Source organism: Chrysemys picta, chromosome 4, assembly GCF_011386835.1.
Source record: "Chrysemys picta bellii isolate R12L10 chromosome 4, ASM1138683v2, whole genome shotgun sequence".
NCBI classification, from domain to species: Eukaryota; Metazoa; Chordata; order Testudines; family Emydidae; genus Chrysemys; species Chrysemys picta.
Window position 1 is genome coordinate 149,803,784 of NC_088794.1, and position 24,240 is coordinate 149,828,023.

A 24,240-nucleotide genomic window follows, 5' to 3' on the forward strand; every position below is an offset into this window, starting at 1 on the left:
AAGCTCCTGCAGGCGATGGGGTTTGAAGGGTGCAAAGGGTATTTTCCACATTTTTTTAACACTTGAGAAAAATCAAAATTACATGGGGCCTATGCCCGGCGTGGAGCACTATGGTGTAGAAAGCATGATGCCCAGGGAAAAAGCAGAGTTTCTCGACTGGTATCAGGACCACAGGTATGAGATGTTTGACTTGCAGAAAGAGCTCGCGTATTACTGTGAGCAGATGTCAAAATTTTGAGACAGGCTTGTATCCTATACAGAAAAGAGATTATGAAAATGACGGAGAAGGGAGATATAGTAAAGAGAGGACCTAGTAAATTCACTGAGATAAAACTGTGTATAGACAAACGATATCCGCCTATATTACAAACCTAACCCCGGGGAAGAAATTCACTATTATGATTTTACCAGCCTGTACCCTTTCGTAAGCAAAACCCAAGAATACCCTATCGGACACCCCAATATACTTTATGACAAATTTGGACCCCTTGCAAATTATTTTGGAATTGCAAAAGTTAAAATGTACCCCCCCACGAGGCTTCTTTTCCCCATTGTTACCTGTCAGAGTGGGTAACAAGCTTATGTTCCCGCTATGACAAACCTGTGCTGAAACCGAGCAGCGGGAGATGTGCACCCATACTGACGAGGAGAGGGCCATCCTGGGGACTTGGTGCACTGTGGAATTGAATGCGGCCATAGCGAAGGGGTACACAGTGGCTAAAATATATGAAATCTGGCATTTTAATGAAAAATCTGATGAACTGTTTTCAGAGTACATAAAATTACACCTCCACCAGAAACAAGAGGCTTCAGGGTATCCCAGCTGGTGCACAGATAAAGAAAAACAAAATAAGTACATTAACGATTTCTACCAGAAAGAAGGCGTGCATTTACGCCAACACGAGATCAGGTTTAAGCCCGCTAAACACCAAATCGCTAAACTGTTTTTAAATTCTCTGTGGGGTAAATTCGGCCAAAGAACAAACCTACCCAATAGCAGCATCGTGAGAAACCCTGACGAACTCTTTCAGTACCTGTTCCCCGCACCCCCCACTACGAGGTTTCATCCTGTGAGTTTATCGACGATGAAACAGCGTGCGTGTCTTGGAAGCATGCAAAAGACTAGTACTCAGTCTCTGGAAATACCAATGTTTTCATAGCCTGTTTCACCACTGGTTACGCCCGCTTAGAACTATACAACCTGCTAGACAGGTTGCAAGAGCAGTGCCTGTACCATGACACTGACTCGGTGATATCTGTGAAAAGGGAGGGTGACTGGAATCACCTCTGGGGGATTATTTAGGGGACCTCACGAGCAAGATCCCGCCAGATTAACACATCACCCAGTTTGTTTTGGCAGGCCTGAAAACATATGGGTATAAGCTGTAGAGAGGAAAGGCCTGTATGAAAGTCAAAGGTATTACCCTGAACGTAGCAAACTGTGAAAAGATCAACTTTGACAGTCTGAAAGATCTAGTCCTGGACTATTGCATGGGCCTGTGAGAAAACACCTCAAAAAAGATAGAGGTGCAGCAGCCCTCTATCGTAAGGAACAAAAATCAATGGCAAATAGAGACAAAAACCCTTAATAAAACACAGAAAGTCGTTTACAAGAAGAGGGTCCTAGGAGAAGGGTTTAAAACCCTGCCCCATGGCTTTTAAAATGGATACAAGGTGGAAATACCCCTTTTCTGCAATTCGTGCGGGGCCTAGCAACTGTGGGAAAAGTTACTTTATAAAAAATGTGTTGGATAATGCCAAACAAACATTGTCTGTTATGCCTGAGAATATTGGATAACATGGCTATCAAAATCATTGCAAGATACGCATGTCTGGGCTTGTTGAATTGAAACATGTTTTGAGCAAGGCTAGGCATGCCCAAGAATTTAAATTTAGTTTTTACAAAATTCATCACCATCCAGTCATTTTGCACTAAGTCGTTAGAATACAATTTTTAAATCCGGTCAAAAGATAAACCCTTGCTACAATGATGTAAGAAAAACTCGCAGTGATGGCCGCAGGCGACAGAGCGGGGGTCTTGTAATTGTCTATTGTGAAACGCAATGTCTGTGGAATTTTTGTTTAAAAATTTCATAATGCTTTTAGGAAACAACACGCTGTTTGGGGGGTGCCCGTATGAGTCAAAAAACTCTCCACGGTTACGCTCCGCCAGATACAAGGCGAGCCAGTGTTCACCAAGTTAGTTGTGTGGATGCGTGTTGACCACCAAAGCTAGGGGTCTCTGAGATAGCTTGCTGCCAGGGAGCCAATCACAAGGGAACACATCTAAGAAATTCTTTTTCGTGTAATGGGCCATTGATAAGACATGTGAGAGCTGCACGGTGTCCATGTTCAGGTATAGTCAAACAGAACGTTTCTCCTCTGATTTATCTCTCTGACGTTGTCAAAAACCCCATACACAATCATATTGACGGTGATGGTTAAAGCCTTCCCAAAACATATTTCTGTTCTCAGGTTCCCGGTTTTAATCAGGGAATAGTGATCAGCGCATTCCTGGTCAGGAGACGGGTCAAAGGCAAACAAGGTGTAACCCAGTGTAAACTCCTCACGGTCGATTAACAGAGAATGATCTTTCGTGTGTTTACCAGCTGTCTGTACCACATTCATGTATTCTCTCACGCAGCGTCCTGCCTCGAAGTCTGGTTGCAGAGGCTTGGTTGGTATCTGTTCACCATCTACATACAAGGCCAAAAAATTAATATCATAATGTTGAAAATGAAAGGGATTTTTTGTGTAACTTCTGCTAAAGGCATCATTATCCACAAACCCCAGGACAAGCATTTTGGGTAACTGTCCCAAAACCAGGTTCTCTTGGTTACTGACCCTGCTGCTCGCGGGGATGCTAAACACTCTCATTCTCACACGGTCCATGGGATATTTAGCATTAGCGGTAAGCAGGGCCTCCACGTGCCCCAGATGAACACTCGGGGCCACCTGTACTTTCTTCACAAAAAGGGATGCTGACACAATGCCATTAAACAGAAGGCGTCTTTACTGCGTGTCAGTTTAATTTTCACATCCACTCCGTTCAATAAAAGTTTTTCATGAAAAAACAGGTCGCTGCGTAGATGACCCAGCAGCTCTACCGTCCTGCTCTGGGCAGTCAGCTTTGCACGCCTCACAAACCCCAGATTCTGCCATCCAACTCTGTTTCTTCGCTTGTCTGGCAGTGTCTTTGTAAAACAGGCCAGTGGAAAATTGCGTGGTAAAGGTGTCGGCGCTGTAATTGAACGCCGATTCTATAAAGGCCCTGTAAGGGTAACAGTTGTTGCTTTGGCTTACAAGGGCGTCTCCCAGCGTGACATTCAACTGACTGAAAACAGAGGCCAGGGGGTAATTCACCAGGCCCACTTCAGCGTCCATGGCGAGTTCAGTTCCGTCTCCTTTTACAATCTTGCAACATAGCTACAGCAGTGTGTTGTTTCAATCCATATAATCGATGCCATTCCGTGCTATAAAAACATCAATGGGGACAGACTTCGTAACAGCCGATAGAGGCGGCACCTCGATGTAGATGCTTTTCTCAATGCTGGTCTGGGTAGGGGCTATTTGAAACAAGTCTAGTTGGGATTTGGTGAACTCTTCAGACCCGCAGTGAACAAAAGCCATGTTGATTAAAATCTCTCTCTTTTACCAGGCGGAGCGCGTCTTCTCTTTCGTCCAGGCTTCCTCTTGGACTTTTGCTTATGGCTGGCCCTGCGCATCAAAGCCCTTCTTTTAAAGGGTATTGGGGGACCAGTGCGTTGCAGGTATAATACATTTCTCTTTCTCTTCCTCCTTTTAATGTACATCAGCCCCGATCCCTCCTGTGAAGCTGTATTCGAGCCGGTTTGTGTAAAGTGTAAGCATCCTGGTCTGAAAGCCAAGCTGTTACCTGTCTTCTAGTTCAAGGTTTACTATGCTTTTTGGCCACTTGAAAAAGAGGATTCACCGCGCCAAAGCTCCCAACTTCCCTGGGGGTATAATATATTTTCTTTAACAGAGTCATCTGTGGAGACATGACTGTTCCCAGTACCGTCTTTTACTAAGACAAGTATGGAGGGGGACACATTCATATGGACACATTTAAATAAGTTTTATTAATTGCCTAGTTTAACACAACCTTTTACAGCCGCCTGTAAAAATGGATGCCATGACCCCTACAATGAGGGAGTCTGATCTGGTTCATTCTTCTATTTTGTCCTATTCTGGATTTTCCTCTTGCGATCTGTATCTCAGACAGGAGCAAAAACAGCTGATGCATGATATATTTACTTCCACAGAGCTACCGATGGGTAAGTTCTCAAAGGCCTCTAGAAAGGCATCGTCGAGCTGTTGAGAGATTTTCAGACAAAAAACAGTGTAAGCACCCCACTGCTTGTTTTTAGATTTATGCAATGCCAGGTCGATTCCTAACCCCATTACGCCCCCATGATCAACCGTCGCTTCTTAATCATTCATTTACCTGAGCGACGTCTTTCCCGTTCACCTTGTCCGCTGGTGACTCCCCCAAGCCATGATCCTCTTCCAACTTTAGGGGGGTGGACAATGAGAGGCCATCACACACATTGGGGTGCCTCACGAAGGTTTGGGTTTCGGGGTCGGGTTCCAAGGTATCTATCAACGGTGGAGTCAAAGGGCCCTCCTTGGAACTGTCACTGCTGTAGCACTTTCTCCATACAAATCCAAAGGTTCTTGGGGCTAAAACAAAGTCTGAAGTTCTCACGAGTGTGGTAGAGGAGTCCATGTTTCCCCTCAGCCTTTCCACAATTTCTAAAACATGTCTTCTTGGTAAGAGATTGCCTCCTCTGCCCGGTACTGGGACTTACGGGGGATGGTTCTGCACTCTGATTGGCAGAGGGCGTTGGGAGGAGTCCTTAGAGGGGTCACATGACCCTCTTCTAGGTGGTTCACCCCATCCAAGAACCTGGCCTATTTTGGCCAAATCTCCTCTTGGGGCGGTCCTCTGCAGCCAAAACCCATCGCAATTGGTAAAGGGTGGTGGGAGGAGTTCTTAGAGGGGTCACACGAAACACTTCCGGATAAGTCACCCCACCCCAGAATTCCCCCCAGTTGGTCAAATGTCTTGGGGTGGTCCCCAGCGGCTGTAACCCCTCCTGATTGGTAGAGGGCGGTGGCAGGAGTTCTTAGAAGGGTCACAGAAACCATTTCCAAACAGGTCACCCTGCCCGGAACTCCCCTTCATTGGTCAAATCTTCTCTTGGGCCGTTCCTATCAGGGGGAAACCCATCCTGATTGGTAGAGGACAGTGGGAGGAGTTCTTAGAGGGGTCACATGAACCATTTCCAGACTGGTCATCCCGCCCCGGAACTCCCCCCAGTTGGTCAAATCTCTCGGGGTGGTCCCCAGCGGCTGAAAACCCTCCTGATTGGTAGAGGGCGGTGGCAGGAGTTCTTAGAAGGGTCACACAAACCATTTCCAGACAGGTCACCCTGCCCCAGAACTTCCCTTGATTGGTCAAATCTTCTCTCGGGGCGTTCCTATCAGGGTGAAACCCATCCTGATTGGTAGAGGACAGTGGGAGGAGTTCTTAGAGGGGTCACATGAACCATTTCCAGACAGGGCACCCCGCCCTGGAACTCCCCCCACTTGGTCAAATCTCCTCTTGGGGTGGTCCCCAGCGGCTGAAACCCCTCCTGATTGGTAGAGGGCGATGGCAGGAGTTCTTAGAAGGGTCACACAAACCATTTCCAGACAGGTCACCCTGCCCCGGAACTCCCCTTGATTGGTCAAATCTTCTCTCGGGGCGTTCCAATCAGGGGGAAACCCATCCTGATTGGTAGAGGACAGTGGGAGGAGTTCTTAGAGGGGTCACATGAACCATTTCCAGACAGGTCATCCCGCCCCGGAACTCCCCCCAGTTGGTCAAATCGCTTGGGGTGGTCCCCAGCGGCTGTAACCCCTCCTGATTGGTAGAGGGCGATGGCAGGAGTTCTTAGAAGGGTCACACAAACCATTTCCAGACAGGTCACCCTGCCCCGGAACTCCCCTTGATTGGTCAAATCGTCTCTCGGGGCGTTCCTATCAGGGGGAAACCCATCCTGATTGGTAGAGGACAGTGGGAGGAGTTCTTAGAGGTGTCACATGAACCATTTCCAGACAGGGCACCCCGCCCTGGAACTCCCCCCACTTGGTCAAATCTCCTCTCGGGGTGGTCCCCAGCGGCTGAAACCCCTCCTGATTGGTAGAGGGCGGTGGCAGGAGTTCTCAGAAGGGTCACACAAACCATTTCCAGACAGGTCACCTGCCCTGGAACTCCCCTTGATTGGTCAAATCTTCTCTCGGGGCGTTCCTATCAGGGTGAAACCCATCCTGATTGGTAGAGGACAGTGGGAGGAGTTCTTAGAGGGGTCACATGAACCATTTCCAGACAGGGCACCCCGCCCTGGAACTCCCCCCACTTGGTCAAATCTCCTCTCGGGGTGGTCCCCAGCGGCTGAAAACCCTCCTGATTGGTAGAGGGCGGTGGCAGGAGTTCTTAGAAGGGTCACACAAACCATTTCCAGACAGGTCACCCTGCCCCAGAACTCCCCTTGATTGGTCAAATCTTCTCTCGGGGCGTTCCTATCAGGGTGAAACCCATCCTGATTGGTAGAGGACAGTGGGAGGAGTTCTTAGAGGGGTCACATGAACCATTTCCAGACAGGGCACTCCGCCCTGGAACTCCCCCCAGTTGGTCAAATCTCCTCTCGGGGTGGTCCCCAGTGGCTGAAACCCCTCCTGATTGGTAGAGGGTAGTGGGAGGAGTTCTTAGAGGGGCCACATGACACATCTTGCTTCTGGTTATGTGTCCGCCTTGACCCCAGAAGTAATACCCCATGGGTGTGGGACTTCTGGTGACGGGTGGGCAAGGGGTGGGTTAACATTTGATTGACAGTAGGGCCCTTATACTACTGGAGCGCCTTCTTCTGTTTGTCTCCGTTCCGCTTCATTCCCCAATCACTCGGCCAGAAGAGATGTCACTTATGATCTCAGTTGCCACCAGCTGGACAGTGGGACTTGGGTCTTTCTGTAGGACCTGGAGAGCTGAAATTACAGAGGACAACACGTTAGTGAACAGACTGTCAAATCACAGCTAAGTGTGATCACAGAACCTTGAACTACCCGAGCAGAATGATCACATGGAAAAATGTGAGACTGGGCTCAGTCCTTCTAATGGGATGGAAAATACATGAGAGATGAATATGCCCCACTTTTCAGATAGTCACCGCTGCCTGAAATAGCCGGTGACTTATTACCACTGAATACCACACTACAGCAGCTCTCCAATACAAACAAAGCTTTAGGTTCCTCCACTGGGTCCCTTCCATGTTCTCAAGTAGGGGGAGACCCTGACTCTACCAGAAAGTCATCCACTCTGCTGTAAATGGAAGAAGGCCCATTGTTTCAATAGCTTCCACTTTTAAGTTTATTTTCCATCTCTATTCAGGAGACACTGCCTGAGCTCAACTAAACCTGGAGTTTAACAGAGGCCAGGTCCAAGCTGGTTTATGCAGGATACAGGGCACCTACTGGAAGAAAAAATGCTGGTGGGAAATTTGAGGTAGCAGAAAGTGACGACAACTTCTTCTCACCTGGGGAGTCCATAGAGAGCCAATAAAGCCCAAAGAGTGGATAGCACTGGCTGTGGAGGGGGCATTGCCAGGACAACCAGGAGATGTACTGACTCATATCACACCTTCTGCAGCTTCCTCCTTTAGGGAAAATAAAAGCGGACTTTCTACTGGGCAAGAGTGAATTTGTCCTTTGCTGTGGGGCTGATACAGTTTGCACCAGTGGTATCGGTTACTGCTGCTTGCCAGCTAAATTTCTTTAGAACTCACTAATGAACAGGACTTCAGCTGTATTTATTACTTACACATCAGCAGATATTCCAGGTCCAGCCATTCCATACGCTGCCTGTCTGTGTGTTCCAGGATGATGCCTAAATACACAATGTAAAATAAATAACAACAATAATAATAAACCTTCCCTCGTTGAGTGCAAAGTGATATTAGCAGCCCCTAGACAGGTCTTTGGCGTCTCCTACTGTGGGCCTAAAGGTGAGCTGTGGGCAAGAGGATGCTAGAGCAGTTTAGAGTCCACACTGAAGAGAATGAGAGAGACATTTTTTAAAAAGAATGTTTCCATAAAACCCATTTGCTTGAAACAGTCTGTGTTCCTCTTGCCACTGCTGTCAGTTATTGGAGACATACTAAGACAGTGTCTTGGTCAAGTGGTCTGAGCAAAGGACGGGGGCCAGGAATAAGTGAGTTCTAAGCAGGGATCTCACAAGGTGACTGATAGGTGAGACGTAGGCCACAATGCCTGCCTGTCTCACATGGGTGTGCTAGGGTGAAGAGGGCACAGAGCCAAAGAGGAGGAACCTAATGCTTCCTTGACAAGGTGGTGTGGCCAGGAACCTGGAACAGCAGGCGCTATGGGGAGGTGGGCTGCATGCCTCCCAATGATGAAGTAGCAGTGAGGAGCACTGAACAACACTGTGGGTAGGTCTGCACTTTGATCTAGGGGTATCACTCCCAGTTCAATGGGACAGGCCCACACTGGCTCTGACAGCGATAGCATTCTAACATTAGAATGTAGCTAAGGCAGCACGAGCAGTGGGAGGAGCTAGCCACCTTAAGAATAGACTTTGGGGTTTGGATGGGATCATACTTGGGGTGGTTAAACCTCCTGCTGCTCCTGCCATCGCAACTACTCTCTATTTCTAGCACGCAGGACTAGTGCGGGTACGTCTCATCGAGCTGGGAATTATACACCCAGCTCAAAGTGTAACCATGCCCTACATGACAATGTCCCTGCCCCGACAACTAAATGACTGCACCGTGCTTTCCCTGCAAGGATCCCGAAGCACTTGATAGCAACTAATCCACCACACTGGAGAGGTAGGGAGATTAACATCTCCATCTATGGATGGGAAGCTGAGGCCCAGAGAGATTAATGGCAGCTCAGCGCTGCACAGTGGGATTGTTTCTGTCTCCCTCAATGGAAATACCGAAAGGGACACTGGGCATCATCTCTCACCAGCTAAGTTGGCTGCAACTGCCCGGATCTCTTCCCAGCTGCTATAGAAGTACGTGATGGTGGTTTGGTACAATTTCTCCAGCAGCTCTGCATTCTCTTTGGCCTAGAGGGAATCAGGGACACATGAGCTCTCTCTGGCTAGAAGTGCCCTTTGACTGTCAGCACATGCTTTTACGAGCCACAGGTAAATCAGAGAGAGAACAGGTGGCTGGGTAGAAGTGGGAACAATGGGAATGTGTGGCAGATTTACATTTCCCATCACCCTCAGTCATATATCCCACTCTTACAGTTATTTACATCATCCATCACACATCCCCCCCCACCTCTACACCACCACTCCAGTCAATAATCTCAGGCAGTTCAACAGCTCACTCACAAGGTGTCTGCAAATGTCCACCTGGAGCTCTTCAGGCTTCAGCTCGGCTGTGCCACCAAGGTGCTCATTAATTGCACTTTGGAGTCTCTTCAGTCCCAAAAACGGTAAACAGAGGTGAAACGTAGCTCTGCATTCCTGAAAAAGAGTGTCACACCATTGAATTGTTCCCTACCGAGTGCTATGTTCATTCAAAGGGAACTCATCTGCGTGCCTGCTCATCTATTCCAGGATCAAAAAAAGGGATTCATCTGGATGTAATTGGCAGAAAACATGCAGGAATGACTAATAGACGGGAGAGCTTCAACTGAAACCTGGAGATAGCATCAATGTCTTTTGGGAACAGATATACTGATGAAAGCTGCTACACCAGGCATAGCTGTGGTCTCTCTGTTCTGGGGAGGCAGGGGCCTGGGGTGGAGAGACAGACAGGAACAGAGACCTGTCGGGGTCAGACCCTTGACCTCTCTTGGATTCTGGTGAAGCAGCCATGGACCAACCTGGCTGGAACTGACTCAGCAGGAGGGCAATGAACTGAGGGGAGAATTTGGGCCTCCACAGCAGGCAGGAATAGCAGAGCTCCCCTGGCATTGGGAGGAAGATTCCTTTTGCTTAGTAAATAAGTCACTGTCAGTCTTACCATTGAAATCTCAGGGTTTGGGTCTTGCAGGTGCAGCAGAAGTGTGACCCAGCTCTTTTTAACCTGGTCAGCGAAATAGGTCTTCCATTTTCTCTTTGTCAGCTGGGCCAGGATGCCAAATAGGACAAAGGCCATTGAGCGAAGAGCATCATCCTCCTACAGCCAAGAAAGCCCCGCAAGTTAGTAATTAAGAGACAATCACATCATGCACTTTGCACAGCCATCTCTTCTACGCTAAAGTAGAGTGATTCCAACTACAGCTAGTTGGAAAACCGGTAATTAAACAATTTTTTGTTCGAATTTGCTGATTCATCAAAATATTTTAGAGACAGTTCAGTTTTGATGAAATTCCTCCGGAAGCCAGGTAGTGGTCCTTAGAAACTTGCCTGGTGTCTTTCCAGTGCACCCATCCAGCTCTGTGGCAGCCAATCTAGCAGGCTGATTGGGATCATGGGCTTCCAGGCCCCCAGCTTCTGGGACCTTGGGAGTCCTGGCTCTCAAATTTGCAACTCCCTGGCACCTCTAGCTCCCAGAGTTTCCTGGGTTCCCAGCAGTGGGATAGTCTGAGAGCAGACTGCCCTGGGCCAAGGCTTCCAACAGAGCTAGGTTGAAAATAGTAATTCTGTTTCACAAAGAGTTTTGAACTTTGGGGAGAGGGGTTCCCACAAATAGGAACAAAACCCAAATTTGAAATCTCTAAATTCTGTGCAAAACGGAATTATCATTCCAACCCTCTCACATAAAAATGGTATAGAACAAGCCCAACACTCTCTATTGTACTCTGTAACCCCCATTTCATGGTTATCTAGCTATCTAATCTAGTATTCAGATTTTCTTTGAGGTTCTCAGTGGCAATAAAGAAGAATAGACGGGTGAGACTGTGGGAGCAGGGATGTCATCCCCATCCTCCTAATGTTCTCCTCCTCCGTAAAACACCTCTCTTCCCTGGGGCCTAAAATCTCTTCACTCTGACATGAGCAATGCCCAGGGAGTCCACATCACGCATTGTAAATGGAGTCTAATCAAGATCGGTTGAACTGGGGTTGGAGAGATCTGTTCACGTACATCGTCAAAGTAGGTCCGGATCTGTTGGGTGAGGTCTTTGAAGGAAGAACCTATGTCCTTCTCTTTCAGCTCCTTCAGGACTTTGGCCAATGCTTTCATGCTCTCGCCAATGACTTCCGAACTGAAAATGTCATGTAAGGCCCCGATCAGTATGTCCAGAAGAAACTTCTTGTGCTTTTTCACCTGTACAAACATATGACATTAAAGAACACTTATCACTGATCACACTTCTAATAAGTTTTCTTTAGCAATTATGAAGCTGTGGGAATTTCATCAACCCCGTCTCCCCCCAGAGACCTATAGCTATATTTCAGACCAGGTGCTAGCTACAATGAGCCCAACTTGGTGCCATAATACACCTGTGTAATTCTATTATTAGATTCCTAGTTACTTAGATTCCAAGGCCAAAAGGGACCATTGTGATTATCCAGTCTGACCTCCTGCATAACATAGAACTTCCCCAAAATAGTCTCTGTTTGAACTAGAGTGTATCTTTTAGAAAAACATCCAATCTTGATTTTAAAATTGCTAGGGACAGAGAATCCACCACAACCTTTGATAAATTGTTCCAGTGGTTAATTAAAATTACCATTAAAAATGTATGCCTTATTTCCAGTCTGAATTAGCCTAGCTTCATTTTTCCCCATTGCATCTTGTTATACCTTTGTTTGCTAATGTGAAGAACCCATTATCAAAATTTATTCCCCATGTGAGTAGTTATAGACTATCCTCAAGTCACTCCTTAACCTTCTCTTTGTAAAGCTAAATAGATTGAGCTCCTTGAGTCTATCACTAAAGGGATATTTTCCAATCCTTGCGACTCTTCTCTGAATCCTCTCTAATTTATCAGGATCCTTCTTGAACTGTGGATACCTGCTCTGGACACAGTATTCCAGCAGTGCTCACATGAGTGCCATATTCAGAGGGAAAATAACTTCTTTACTCTTCTTCAAGATTCCTCTGTTTATACCTCCAAGGATCATTTCAGCCCTTTTGGCCACAACTTCGTATTGGGAGCTTATGTTCAACTGATTATCTGCCATGACTCAAGTTTTTTTCAGCATCACTGCTTCCTGCGGTAGAGTCTCTCATCCTGTAAGTATGGCCTGCATTTTTTGTTCCCAGATGTATACATTTACATATGGTCATATTAAAGTGCACATTGTTGACTTATGCCCAGCTTACCAAAGGATCCAGCTTGCTCTATGTTTACTGCAAAGAGGTTACTAGGGTATGTGAGAGAGCAGAATTTGGCCTAGTGCATTTTGTGCAGCCTCTGGAAACTCTGAACAACTCTCTCTCTTGGTTTCTCTAGTTATGCTGCATTCTATTCAGTAATCTCTCTTACCTTCTCAGGCGCCCCATAGACTACATTTCCCAGGCCTCTCACAGCCATCTGGCGGACAATGCTGTTCCTATCCTGGGACCTTTCTTCCAAGATGCTCAAGACAGACTTAAGGAACTTCTTCTCCCTGAGCATGGGGTCACTCATTAGCTGAAATAAAATCAACATGTCCATTAGCCCCAATATGATCATTAAGATTGGGAATATAATTTGAGCAGACATGGAATACACTAAAAACAACAAGGAGTCCTCCTACAGCCACAGTCTTGTGGATACAGACTAATATGGCTCCCCCTCTGATACTTGGCACATAAGACACTGTAACTTTATCATTCCACACAAATGAGAAATGTCTTAAAACATGGAGCTTTCCTTTTGGGCACTATAATAGGGATCCACTCACCTCTTGAGAGCCTCTTAGTGGCTGGGTCTGGTACCACAGTCCTTTTCTCACCCCTGGCGCACCCTGCCAGCCGACCTCAGTGAGTCTTCTGTGGCTCAGGCCTCTGGCTGCGTCCCAAAGTCCAAATGAACCCCTTCTGGGGTAGTCAAGAACAATCCCATTGCCCTCACTAGGGTCTCCAGCTCCAACTCTGGGTTCTTGAAATTCTGCCCTTTGTTCAAGCTCTCCATAAGCACTGTCCCCTCCGTGGGGCTTATGCCACTGTAGATGGTGGGGGAACCAGGGCCTGCCCATAACTCTGGGTTCCAAACCATGGACCCTGGAAACAGTAGCTAGGCACTGCTTGATTTCAGTTCATTTTTGCTTCTTCCTACCGGCCACTTTTATCTTCACCCTCACCTCCGAGTTAAAATTCTTAGAGACCCTCTTCCTGCAAATCCAGCTTAAGCAAATGCTGCCAGAATCAAACTCTGGCTATTCCCTGAATTTCTGTGGCCAGAGAGCAGCCCCCTTTCTTGCCCCTCCAGGTCCTGCCAGGAACTGACCTGCTAAGGCCCTGCAGCTCCTTTCAGCTGAGCCTGATGGGCTCTGATTGGCTGCTTTCGTGAGGCCTGTCTAGTCAGACCCAGATTTGTGGCTGTGTTCCTGGGGCAGGGTGTAGTAGGACCACGGGGCCTCTTGTAAGGGGCCTCAAAGCCCAGGTACAGCCCGTCACAGGCACAGATCGATTGTTTTTCTTCGAACCAGATGAGCCCTTAAGATAGTTGCTTAGCATAAGTGGGAAATATGATGCCGATGTTAGAGGAAGGCTGTGGAAAGGGAGGATGGTCCAGCTGTTATCACACTAGCCCAGGACTTAGGAGACCCAGGTTCAATTTCCTGCTCCTTCAAAGACCTTGGGCAAGTCACTTAGCCCTTCTGTGCATCAGCTCCCTGCCTGTAAAATAGGAATCATTGTGCTTCCCTACCTCCCAGGATGTTGTGGGGATACAGACATTAAAGAGTTTTGAGGTACTCAGATACTCAGATACTACAATGAGAACCTAAGATGGATGTGAATGTATTTGTTTGTTGCTTGTTTTATAGTATTAGGACACTAGGTTCATTCAGAAGACCTGCTGAGCTAAACCAAAATCAGGAGCGGTTGGTTAGTATCAGCACTAGGACTTGGCAGAAGAGGTCCAGGAATTCAAACTCTGTCTGTATCTCTCTCAGCCAGCACCAGTGGTTGTGTAGCTAGCATAGGCAATGACAGCAATAAAAATATCAGAGAGAGAATGACTCAGAAAGGTGTAATGAAATTCCTTGTGAGATTTCCATATAAAGGAGGACCCATTCTACTATCTAAAATGACAATTACTCCTATGAACTGAACTGTACAACTCCCGAAAGAAAGGCAAACATGAGACAACAGTCTAATGGTGAAACTGCTCTTCAGAACCCTGTGTCTTACCTGGGCAAGGAAAGCTGTGCTGGTGACTCGGAGGTTTTCTGTTGGGGAATTCACCCAGGGGAGGAGGCTCTGTAAGATCTCAGGTGTTACTAGTTCAGATCTTAGCAGAACACTGGAAGACAAAATTAAACCGCTTATGGGGTAGATTGCACACTTCAAAAACTCAGCTGCTCTGAGCATACAGCTCTGATATCTATGAATGGGAGCTGTGTGTTTCCACCCAGGGCACCCCCCACAAAGCTATAAACTGGAGGTTCCCTCTCAGCCACTCTATTTGCTACTGATTCCCAAGGATAAAATCATGCCTCCTAGATCTCTTACCTCACCAGCAGACACACTCCCTCATGGTGAGTCTTGGGGTTTTCAAGCAGACTCTGTGTTCTCTGCTCCCTGAGCGCTCTCGCCAGTCTCTCATTCCCAGCTTTGAAAAGCACAGCCTCTAATGCTTGGATAGAAAGTCTGGGGAAAGAGAGGCACAGAACTGCAGCAATCAGTAGGAAGGTGCAGCCTGAACAGAGTAAGGAAGCCCCGGTTACTTGTCAGGTCTGCTGTTCATCGACAGGTCATCCATTGGCAATATCCTGGACACAAGTGTCCCTGGAAGGACTTGATGCCGGGAGGTAAGTTTCAGTCTCATACAGCTCATATGACTAGTTTTGCTAGGGACAAAAGTTTGCAGTCATTTTCCCCTTTCTGCAAGGAGTCTGGGCACTAGCAGAGTACAATGATATGGAAAAGATACATGATCAGGACCCAAACACTGGGGACATAGAGTGTGGTGATCAGTAATGGACATTTTGGGGTCATATCTCCAGATAGGATGTGACAGAGTGCTGAGGGTTTGCTCTTGAGTCAGCACTCTGGTCACTATTAGTACTAATTTGGTTCCTCACAGAAGGCCTAATTGGACAGAGGTGTACCTGATTACAAGGTCCGATTGGGGCTAGTGAGTCAAGGAACCAATCATTCCATTAACAGGGAAACTGTATAAAAGGACATGGGCAGGAGCTCTTTGAGGGGAACAGACAGAGAAAGAAACTTGGGTGACCAGATGTCCCGATATTTGGGGCTTTATCTTATACGGGTAACCCTGGGAACTCCTGGGGGGTGTCACACAACTCTATTGGAATTCTCTTTGTTTCTCTCCCTTCCTTCTAATTACCGGCAAGGGTCGCCCTCAGCATGTTGTAGGTCTTTTCGGAATTCCCTCCGGCTGCTTATCCCTGGCAAAGGCATCTCTTGTCCTAGGGTTCGGCTGATCTGCTGCAGGAGAACAGGAAACAACTCTGGGAGCAGCTCCTGCACAGCTTTGCTCGACTGCAGTGCTGACACCACCTCAAAGATGGCACAAGTTGCCTGAAAGGAGAGAATGGTAAAAACTGAGATCTCTTCCCAACACCATCACACCCTCTCTCCCCTTCTGAGATCTGCTGTACTAAATTCTCACTTCTGCCAGTAACTTGAATGACTGCAAGCAACTCGCTTAACTCGTGGCTCAGTTTCCCACATCTGTACAAATGTGGATGACCTACCAAGGCATGTTGTGAGTCCTAGGGAATATTTGCAAAGCACTGTGAGAAACCTGGTTCAAAGACTTTCTAATTGCCAGATGTTATTAGGTAAATCAGCCACGTACTCTAAAACTGCCGTATTTGTTCCACAGACAGCAGAGCTGGACTCAGGGAAACAGTACATCAGAGGAGAAGTGCCCACACAGCAATATTATACCACACTTCTAGCTTTGCATCAGCAGGATTGTCACAGGGCAGAGGAATGCCTGAAAGACGTGTCTGTCTTTACTTACTGAGAGAGGTTCAGCAGCTGCCCAATCCCTGTCGATTTCAGTCTCTGAGGTGATGCGGCCTTCTTGTCTTGTTGGAGTCTTTATCTTGTCTATCAGGATCTTTAGGACTTGAGTGGCAAGCAAGGGGTCTCCCCCCAGAGATCTCCACAGCTCAGTGATGTCACTGCAATTTAACAGAAGTTACATGTGACCCCTGGACACTTTTGTGGCTCAGACTGAATATGTCATATTTAAGTAAAGACCAAATTTTCTCCTTGCCAATGATGAGAAAGTTAGGAGTACTGTCCTCCTTTAACGCTCCTCGTGTTTCAATATTGAGTTTCCAGTTACAGAACTAGGTTAAGTGACCTAGTCTTACTGCAGCCTCACCATTAATACTAGACTTTAGAAGGACAGGACACAGAGCGCCAACCTCAGTTCCTGCATTCCCATTTTCCAGTAAATATGGAATCATGAACATGTGGCTACAAAGATCTAGGGTTTGGAAGGCAAGTTGATGAAGGAAAAGCCATATTCCTATTAACTGGTGTGATATAGCATGGCCAGAGGACAGCAGGAGAGTGATAGATGGGAGATATGTAAGCCCCAGGATGATGAGAGCCTTAGTCCCTGTAGAGGGAAGAGAGGCTGCTACAGCTTAATTAGAGCACCTGAAACCAATTAAGCCAATTAGAGCACCTAAAGCCAGTCACCTGATAAAACCCCCCTGCTTCAATCAGACAGTTGGAGGAGTTGAAGCAGATTGGTTTGGTGTTGGAGCAGAGAGCAGTTTGGAGGAGTTGAAGCAGATTGGTTTGGTGTTGGAGCAGAGAGCAGTTTGGAGGAGTTGAAGCAGAGTGGTTTGGTGTTGGAGCAGAGAGCAGTTTGGAGGAGTTGAAGCTGAATGGTTTGGTGTTGCAGCAGAGAGCAGTTTGGAGGAAGCAGTGTGGAGAAGTGCTGTGGTGGGCCAGAAGACCAAGACCCTGACCCTAGGTAAAGGGAAACCCGGCTTGTGCAGAGCAGAGGGACTCTGCAGACACAAGAGGTTGGGAGAAACGTGGCCCAAGCAGAGAGCGGGCAGGAAGCCCCACAAGCTGAAGGGCCGGAGAGGGAAGTAGCCCAGGGGAAGGAATCGCTAGTTCAAGTGATTCACTGCTATCCCTAGAGCCCCTGGGCTGGGACCTGGAATAGAGGGTGGGACCAGGTCCCTCCCTCTCCACTCCCCTTTTCTGGGACACTAATGGGACAGTTGATAAGTTCAGGGGTGAGAAACGGTGCCCTGCACCCCCACAAGAGGAGAAAGTGCGGGACGCAACATAATAGTGCCAGCAATTTGCCACACTGGACATACAACTATGAGACCAAATATTCGTGGCCATCCTATGTCCCCTTCACAAAGGGTGTCCCTACCCTCTGTTTGCCAGAATCTGGGACTGGGCAACAGGGGATGGATCACTTGACAATTACCTGTTCTGTTCATTCCCTCTGGGGCACCTGGCATTGGCCACTGTCGGAAGACAGGATACTGGGCTAGATGGACCTTTGGTCTGATCCAGTATGGCTGTTCTTATTGTCTTAGATTCCAGCACTGATAACTGATAACTCAGTTAGGGATCTTTAAATGAAATGATGGATCTGCTTCCAGTCCAGTTTTAAGTACCCAGGACAGCAACTCTATTCTAGCAGCCACACCCTCACTGATACCAAGCAGAGGTCTGATGATAATATTGGCTCTATTCTTTGTAATCAGCCAGGGATTTGGACTTGAAGCTGTCATGCTACCAGGAAACCAACAGCCACTGCTAATTTCCAGAGTGAGGTCAATTCAGGTGTCTAGAGAGGTAGATGTTTCCAACAATACACTCCAGTTACACCAGTAAAGATAGGTCTTTAGGATATCAAAGCAGCTATTAATTAATGGAAACAGAATGACACTTAGTTTCTCTCCGCACCCCACCTTAACATGCTCTTGGACCTTCCTGCAGAAAGACCCAGGCTATTAACCTTTAGGAATTATCCCAAACTGTTTGTTGCTGAAATAAAGCCCTACATCTCCCAGTAAAGCTGTGGGATCCATGTTTCACCAAGATGAATGCAAGAGGTAGCGGTATATACCTGTCCATCGGCAGAGGTTTGCTGAGGAGGCTGGAGATCACTGTCTCTAGGTCACGGTGAGCTAAAATGGACACCGCCTCCACCAGGAACTGCCTCAAGCTGCCCTCCTGGATAGTAGGCATGTGGCTATAGATTATAACCAGGATATCTGGCACCTGGAAGGAACAAAACCAGAAAGAAATGTCCCTTTTTCTTTCGCTCCACTCATTGTACAGAATCAAAACCTTTATTTAGCCATTTAGCCAGTTGCTGCTTTTTTAGAAATTCTTCACTTCAAGAAACAAATGTTCAAATATGTCTGCATAAATTTAACCCACAAAAATTGCCCACACTTGGCTGTAAAAACTAACACTGACACACACATATACATACCAGGTAATTTAATGTGGTGGTGCCCAGCTATGCATTAAATAAACCAGTTCGCATGCACAAAAGAAGGCTTTGCTTGCCCACATTTTGCAGGTGTGATTTAAGCAGCCAAATCTGACCATTTGCCTGGAAGAATGCGGAGTTCATAAACAACCACAAGCACAAAATATGCAAGTGCTTTAAACACAGTGTGCAAATGCCTGGGACTATGAACAGGTGATGACCTTTTATATTCACTCCTAGCCCTTCACATCTTCAAAACACTGTGCAAACATGGCAGTTCTGCTGCGAGGGTTCCCTGTCCTGAGACCTTTCACCAGCCTTGTTAGAAGATTTGTGGAGTGCTCCTTTCATCTAGCCCTAACGTACTGGGCTCCAGAATAAGGCATATAAAAAGTGGATCCCAAAGACACTATAGTTTTCTCCCTCCCTCCCCACTTCTATTCTTAAAGGGTACGTCTACACAGCAAAAAAAATCCCACAGCAGTGTAAAAGTGTAGCTGTTCCTGGTTGGGCTGGAGCCCAGGCTCTGAAACCTGGCAAGAGGGTGGGTCTCAGAGCCCAGGCTCCAGATTGACTGGGAATGACTACAGTGCTATTTTTATCCAGGTAGCCCTTAGCCATAGGCCTCCTAATAACTGGATGATTCCAAGTGCCAGTCATTCTGTTTTTTCAAGCCTTTCTTGGCTGAATACTGTGGCAACGAGCTAGACAAATAAATAACCAACCATCTTCCTTTTCCCTTGGATTATCTCTGTCTACTGCGATTGATTCTGCCATTGCCTATCTTAGGGTAGGAACAGAGATGGAATCGACGCTATGTCCAAGGGGGAGAAACAGCAAGATTTTTGTTCATTACACATAAGGGCAAAGATCTAAAAGCCTAGAGTTTAGGCAGAAAACCTCTCCAGTTTCCCGTTTTACCTTGTCCAGCATGGCATCTCCACACTCCTTCAGGATGATCTTCATCCACAGTCCAGCTGCCGTGGCACAGGTGAGGCTGGCAGACAACATACCACCCAATGTGGCCTTAATAAAGTCTGTGGCCTGTTCTGAGGGAAAGTACTCACTAACAACCTGGGAACAAATCAAAAACAGGAGAGACTGCAATGATGTCTGGCTTTTTAAAAATGGAGGCCTAATATCTCTATGAAAAGATAGATGCATCAACAAATTGTTAATTAGCCTCATGTCTAGCGAGCCATTTGGGATTACAATTCTCTCTACAGTCGATATACAACATTTTTGTATTCTACACTAATGATATCAGGTTAGAGGCAAAGCCTCTGTTGCACAGTTAGCACAACATTGTACTGGATGTGCAGGAGGTAAGTTTCCAGTGTGTATTCTCTTATATACACTGCATCTGTTTACAACGTATAAAATGAAGTAAAGAGAGGCATGCCCACAAATATAGGCTAAGGCAAACCCACAACGTGACAGAATGAAGACCGGGTGGTTTCTCAGCTTGATGTTCCACTAACACAGTTTTTTCTCGTGGATGGCTGGATAGGTACATGTGTGCGCAGCTGCGTGCGTATTTTCATGTGCGTGCAACATTCTGTGGAATCTGCTTTTTACATGGTATTCATAGCACACGTCTATGAAAAGCATCTTGCTGGTTACTAGCAATGAATGCCCCGCTCCCACAGCTCACCCCAAGTACGGAAAGGCATCAGAAAAGCATAAATGTAAAATGAATGGTGCCCCGTCACTAGAACATCCACACAAGCTTTTTGAGTCAGTTACCCTGGCCATTTTGGAAGATGCCTGAAACAGAGCCTCAGGGTCTGGAGCTGTTAGTGCTTCACGGAGACATCTCAGCTCCTCCGCCGCTGACCCCAGGTTCATGGACTGGCCTGGAGTGGAGAAAAGGAGAAAAAGTACTGTACCGATTAATGAAACTGAACCTCGATTGCATGGATATTCATACAGAAGGATCCATGTGCTATGCTGTTATCAGCATAGTGTAAAATCTTGGCACCATCAAAGTCAATGGCAAAACTCCTGTTGACTGTAATGGAGTCGGGATTACACCCTAAATGTCTGAAAGTTAACGGTAGTGGTATGTTATTGTGAATGATACAGGATTGAACAAGCACTGTATTCAGCTTGGAGCAGCTTTCTGGGTGTGTCTGGTTTCAGTAGCCTCTCTGCTCTCAGTATTTAAATCTAATCTCATAGTCAAGTACAAGTCATGCAGATAGATCTCAGGTTCCAATGTAGAGGTGAATCCCTCCACCAAACTCTCATTGTAAAAGAGATGGGGCTGGACAAAAACTTCGGCAGGAAACCCAGGCTCATCAGTCACTTCTAAACAATGCTGGGATTTCTATCTTGTACATGCAAAGATTGGAGTTCCTTCTTCTGTTTCTGAATCACCAACACTGTTTTTTAGGACTGATTAATAATAATTGGAAATAAGGTGACCAGATGTCCTGATTTTATAGGGATAGTCCTGATTTGGGGGTTCTTTTTCTTATATAGACTCCTATTACCCCCCACCCCCTGTCCCGAGTTTTCATATTTGCTGTTTGGTCACCCTAATTGGAAATGGCCTTAAACGATAACCAAGCCCTATCCCTTTATATCTAACCATTAGGTGAAAAGAATATCCTACTCTTTCACAGAGGGGAAAATGGCCTACACTTACTCCAGTAGCTTTGAATGCTCATGACAGAGGGCTGCTGGAAGAACTTTTTGTTTAAAGAATTATTCCAGGAAACCCCTCCAATACAGCCAGTGGCAGGGTAAAGAGAATGAAAATGTTTAGTACCAAGGGCTTGTCTACATGGAGATAGTCAAGAAAGCTAATCCAAATTCATTTTCAAAATGCATTAGTTAAACTTCATTAAACACCTATGGGGACACACTTATTTAGAATTAAAGGGGCCTTATTTCAGGTTAGTTTAATTCATGTAATTCACTAAAATTAATAAGGGCCATTTAAATTCAGAATCAGAGCATCCACACATATGTTTAATGCCACTTTAAATTTACACCTTTAGTTCATTTGGATTAACTTTCCTTAGTGTCCCTGTGTAGACAAGCCCTAAGGAATTTAGCAGTCATCTACCTGTATGCAGACCATTTATTATTTGTACAGTTCCCAAAAGTGTGCTAGGCTCTTTACACATCATAATCTTCTCTTCTAATGAGGTATTTACAAGATGCCACCATTCTGTTATCTAAGTGCTAACAGACAGGACAGAAAGAACTAGACAGGCAGAAAAATGGACATTACAACAGTGAAAGAAGGTGAAGAGTTACTTATACCCGCTAATGGTCTCCTCACCTTGTATACAGAGAAGGCAGCTGATACAGTCAACCACCCACTGACGGGACGTGGCCAGTGAATCACAGCTGTATGGTGCTATTAGTCCAATCAGAGATCCAAACCGATTAAAAGTTTCCTGAGTCTAATTACAAAAGAATGAAGAATGAACGTTCTCCAGCTGTACTAGACTTCACTTGCCATCCTTATTGTTGATACCAGTCAGCTCTGTGTTTTTGGGGAACCAGGGCGCAGTATCTAGCCTGTGTGACTCATGAAGGACACCCCTCACCCCCGTCTCTGTTTGAACCAATACCGATCGGAGAAAAGGCTTGCAGAGAACAATGAAGGGCATGGGGAGACACACCTAGACCCCTCCTGACAAGGGTGACAAGATTAAGACGTCTCCATTTTTGCATACAGAATGAAGAACAGAGACAACTCCCCTAGCCTCATCTGCATGAAAGATGGGATAGGGATTAGCATAAAGAATGAGGAATGGGGAACCGCACTGAACTCTTGGACCAGAAAAGTGGGGACGCACTGCATCATGGGAATCCCTGCTCCAGATGCTAATGAACTTACACCTGCACACACCCAGCTCAGCAATTATCAGAGCAATTCTAGTAATAAATCTTTGATTGATATCCTAAAATACTGAAGCAGTCTAGTTTCCTTGTGAGCTCCCTGGAAGAAAACAACACCCATAGCCAAGAGTGATCAGCTCCTATTGTCTAGCTCAGGGGTCGGCAACCTTTCAGAAGTGGTGTGCCGAGTCTTCATTTATTCACTCTCATTTAAGGTTTCACGTGCCAGTCATACATTTTAACGTTTTTAGAAGGTCTCTTTCAATAAGTCTATAATATATAACTAATCTATTGTTGTATGTAAAGTAAATAAGGTTTTTAAAATGTTTAAGAAGTTTCATTCATAATTAAATTAAAATGTAGAGCCTCCCGGACCGGTGGCCAGGACCCGGGCAGTGTGAGTGCCATTGAAAATCAGCTCGTGTGCTGCCTTTGGCACGCGTGCCATAGGTTCCCTACCCCTGGCCTAGCCTAAAGAAAATCCTTGAGCCATCAGTTTACCCATAAACAAATCTAGTGTTCTCCCTTGAGCCATTGTATTTTCTCTACAAAATCCCCGACCTATGCCCAAGTAAGGGTTCTGATGTATAGACCCAAACTCTGCATCAGTTCCACTGGGATTCCATCTCCTGACTGATCGTGCTGGGGGCTCTGCCTGTCTCCAGCACTCAAGACCCTGAGCTACCACCATCACCTGGAAACCCCGACCAGTTCAAGCCTCATGGAGTGGGGGAGATCCATCTCTCTCTCTCTCTGTTTTCTTTTCTACCTCAGATATTAACCTTTAAAATGTAACTGGTATGTTTGTTTAGCTCCTTGTGTAGTTATCACTATTATTCAATAAATACTTTTATGGTTCAGCTGGTTGCTTCTCTCTCTCTCTCTCTCTCTCTCTGAATTTTACTCTTTTTTGTTTTTAGCTTCCCCCATTTACTCTGCAGCAACTCTTCTTGCACCTAAGCTAAAGATCCCTGCAGTGCCCAGAAATGCTGTGGGGTTTGCTCATCAAGTGTCAAGTATCAGGGGGTAGCCGTGTTAGTCTGTATCTACAAAAACAACAAGGAGTCTGGTGGCACCTTAAAGACTAACAGATTTATTTGGGCATAAGCTTTCGTGAGTAAAAACCTCACTTCTTCGGATGCTCATCAAGTGTGTTACTCCCAGTACAATTGTAATGTGAAAGTGTGATAGGGATGTGTTAAACTTGGGGCACATAAGGGAGGGGCAGCTGAAAGTGCTGTTCAACCCAGTCTATTGAGACCAGGGGCACATAAGGATACCAGCTTGAAAGTGCTGCTTAACCCAGCCCACTGAATACAGGGACATATGAGGGGATTAGCTGGGGAGTGCTGATTGACTTGCTCTGCTAGTGTGTGTGTGTGTGTGCGCGCATCTTCATCTAGTTCTAGTTATTAACCCTGGGGAACCTAGGTCCTGCAGGATAGCTCCATTGGGAGCTCCATTGGGAGGGGACTTGTAGAAGGAAGGAGTAGAGCTCCATATGAACTCACAAGTGACATAAGCAGCATATTAATAGAATTACAGAAAACTCCCCCTCCCCCAGAAGAGTAACCCTAATCAATGAGCCTACCCAAAGTGACGGGCACGTCTGATAACATTGTGCCTCTGATTCCTGTACTGAACTGGGGAATGCACATTGGAAAACATCATCCCAATTGTACATACAAACGGATGGGGTCTAAATTAGCTGTTATCACTCAAGAAAGAGACCTCAGAGTCATTGTGTACAGTTCTCTGAAAGCATCTGCTCAACATGCAGTCAAAAAC

At 46.3% G+C, this 24,240-nt stretch overlaps 1 protein-coding gene and 1 long non-coding RNA gene across 2 annotated transcripts; both read right to left on the minus strand.

Moving 5' to 3' along the window:
• Positions 1–6,218: 6,218 nt before the first annotated feature.
• On the minus strand, positions 6,219–9,795 carry LOC135983273 (maestro heat-like repeat-containing protein family member 1). The gene is made up of 5 exons (XM_065594083.1): positions 9,787–9,795; positions 9,422–9,556; positions 9,046–9,148; positions 7,880–7,945; positions 6,219–7,047 (listed from the first exon to the last, which is right to left on the minus strand). The coding sequence occupies exons 1-5, from the start codon at positions 9,793–9,795 to the stop codon at positions 6,950–6,952; spliced, it is 411 nt and encodes a 136-aa protein (XP_065450155.1). The 3' UTR covers positions 6,219–6,949.
• Positions 9,796–12,219: 2,424 nt separating this feature from the next.
• On the minus strand, positions 12,220–14,736 carry LOC135982760 (uncharacterized). The gene is made up of 3 exons (XR_010600309.1): positions 14,646–14,736; positions 14,325–14,436; positions 12,220–12,618 (listed from the first exon to the last, which is right to left on the minus strand). It is a non-coding gene; the product is annotated as an uncharacterized LOC135982760 (long non-coding RNA).
• Between the last annotated feature and the right edge of the window lie 9,504 nt (positions 14,737–24,240).

What these genes read in the sequence shown, in the direction of transcription:
- LOC135983273 (XM_065594083.1), bottom strand. An exon ending in AGTTGCAGCCAACTTAGCTG is followed by an intron (nt 7,946 to 9,045) that starts GTGAGAGATGAT and finishes TTGTGTATTTAG; the next exon opens with GCATCATCCTGGAACACACA. An exon ending in CCTGGAATATCTGCTGATGT is followed by an intron (nt 7,048 to 7,879) that starts GTAAGTAATAAA and finishes CTGTAATTTCAG; the next exon opens with CTCTCCAGGTCCTACAGAAA.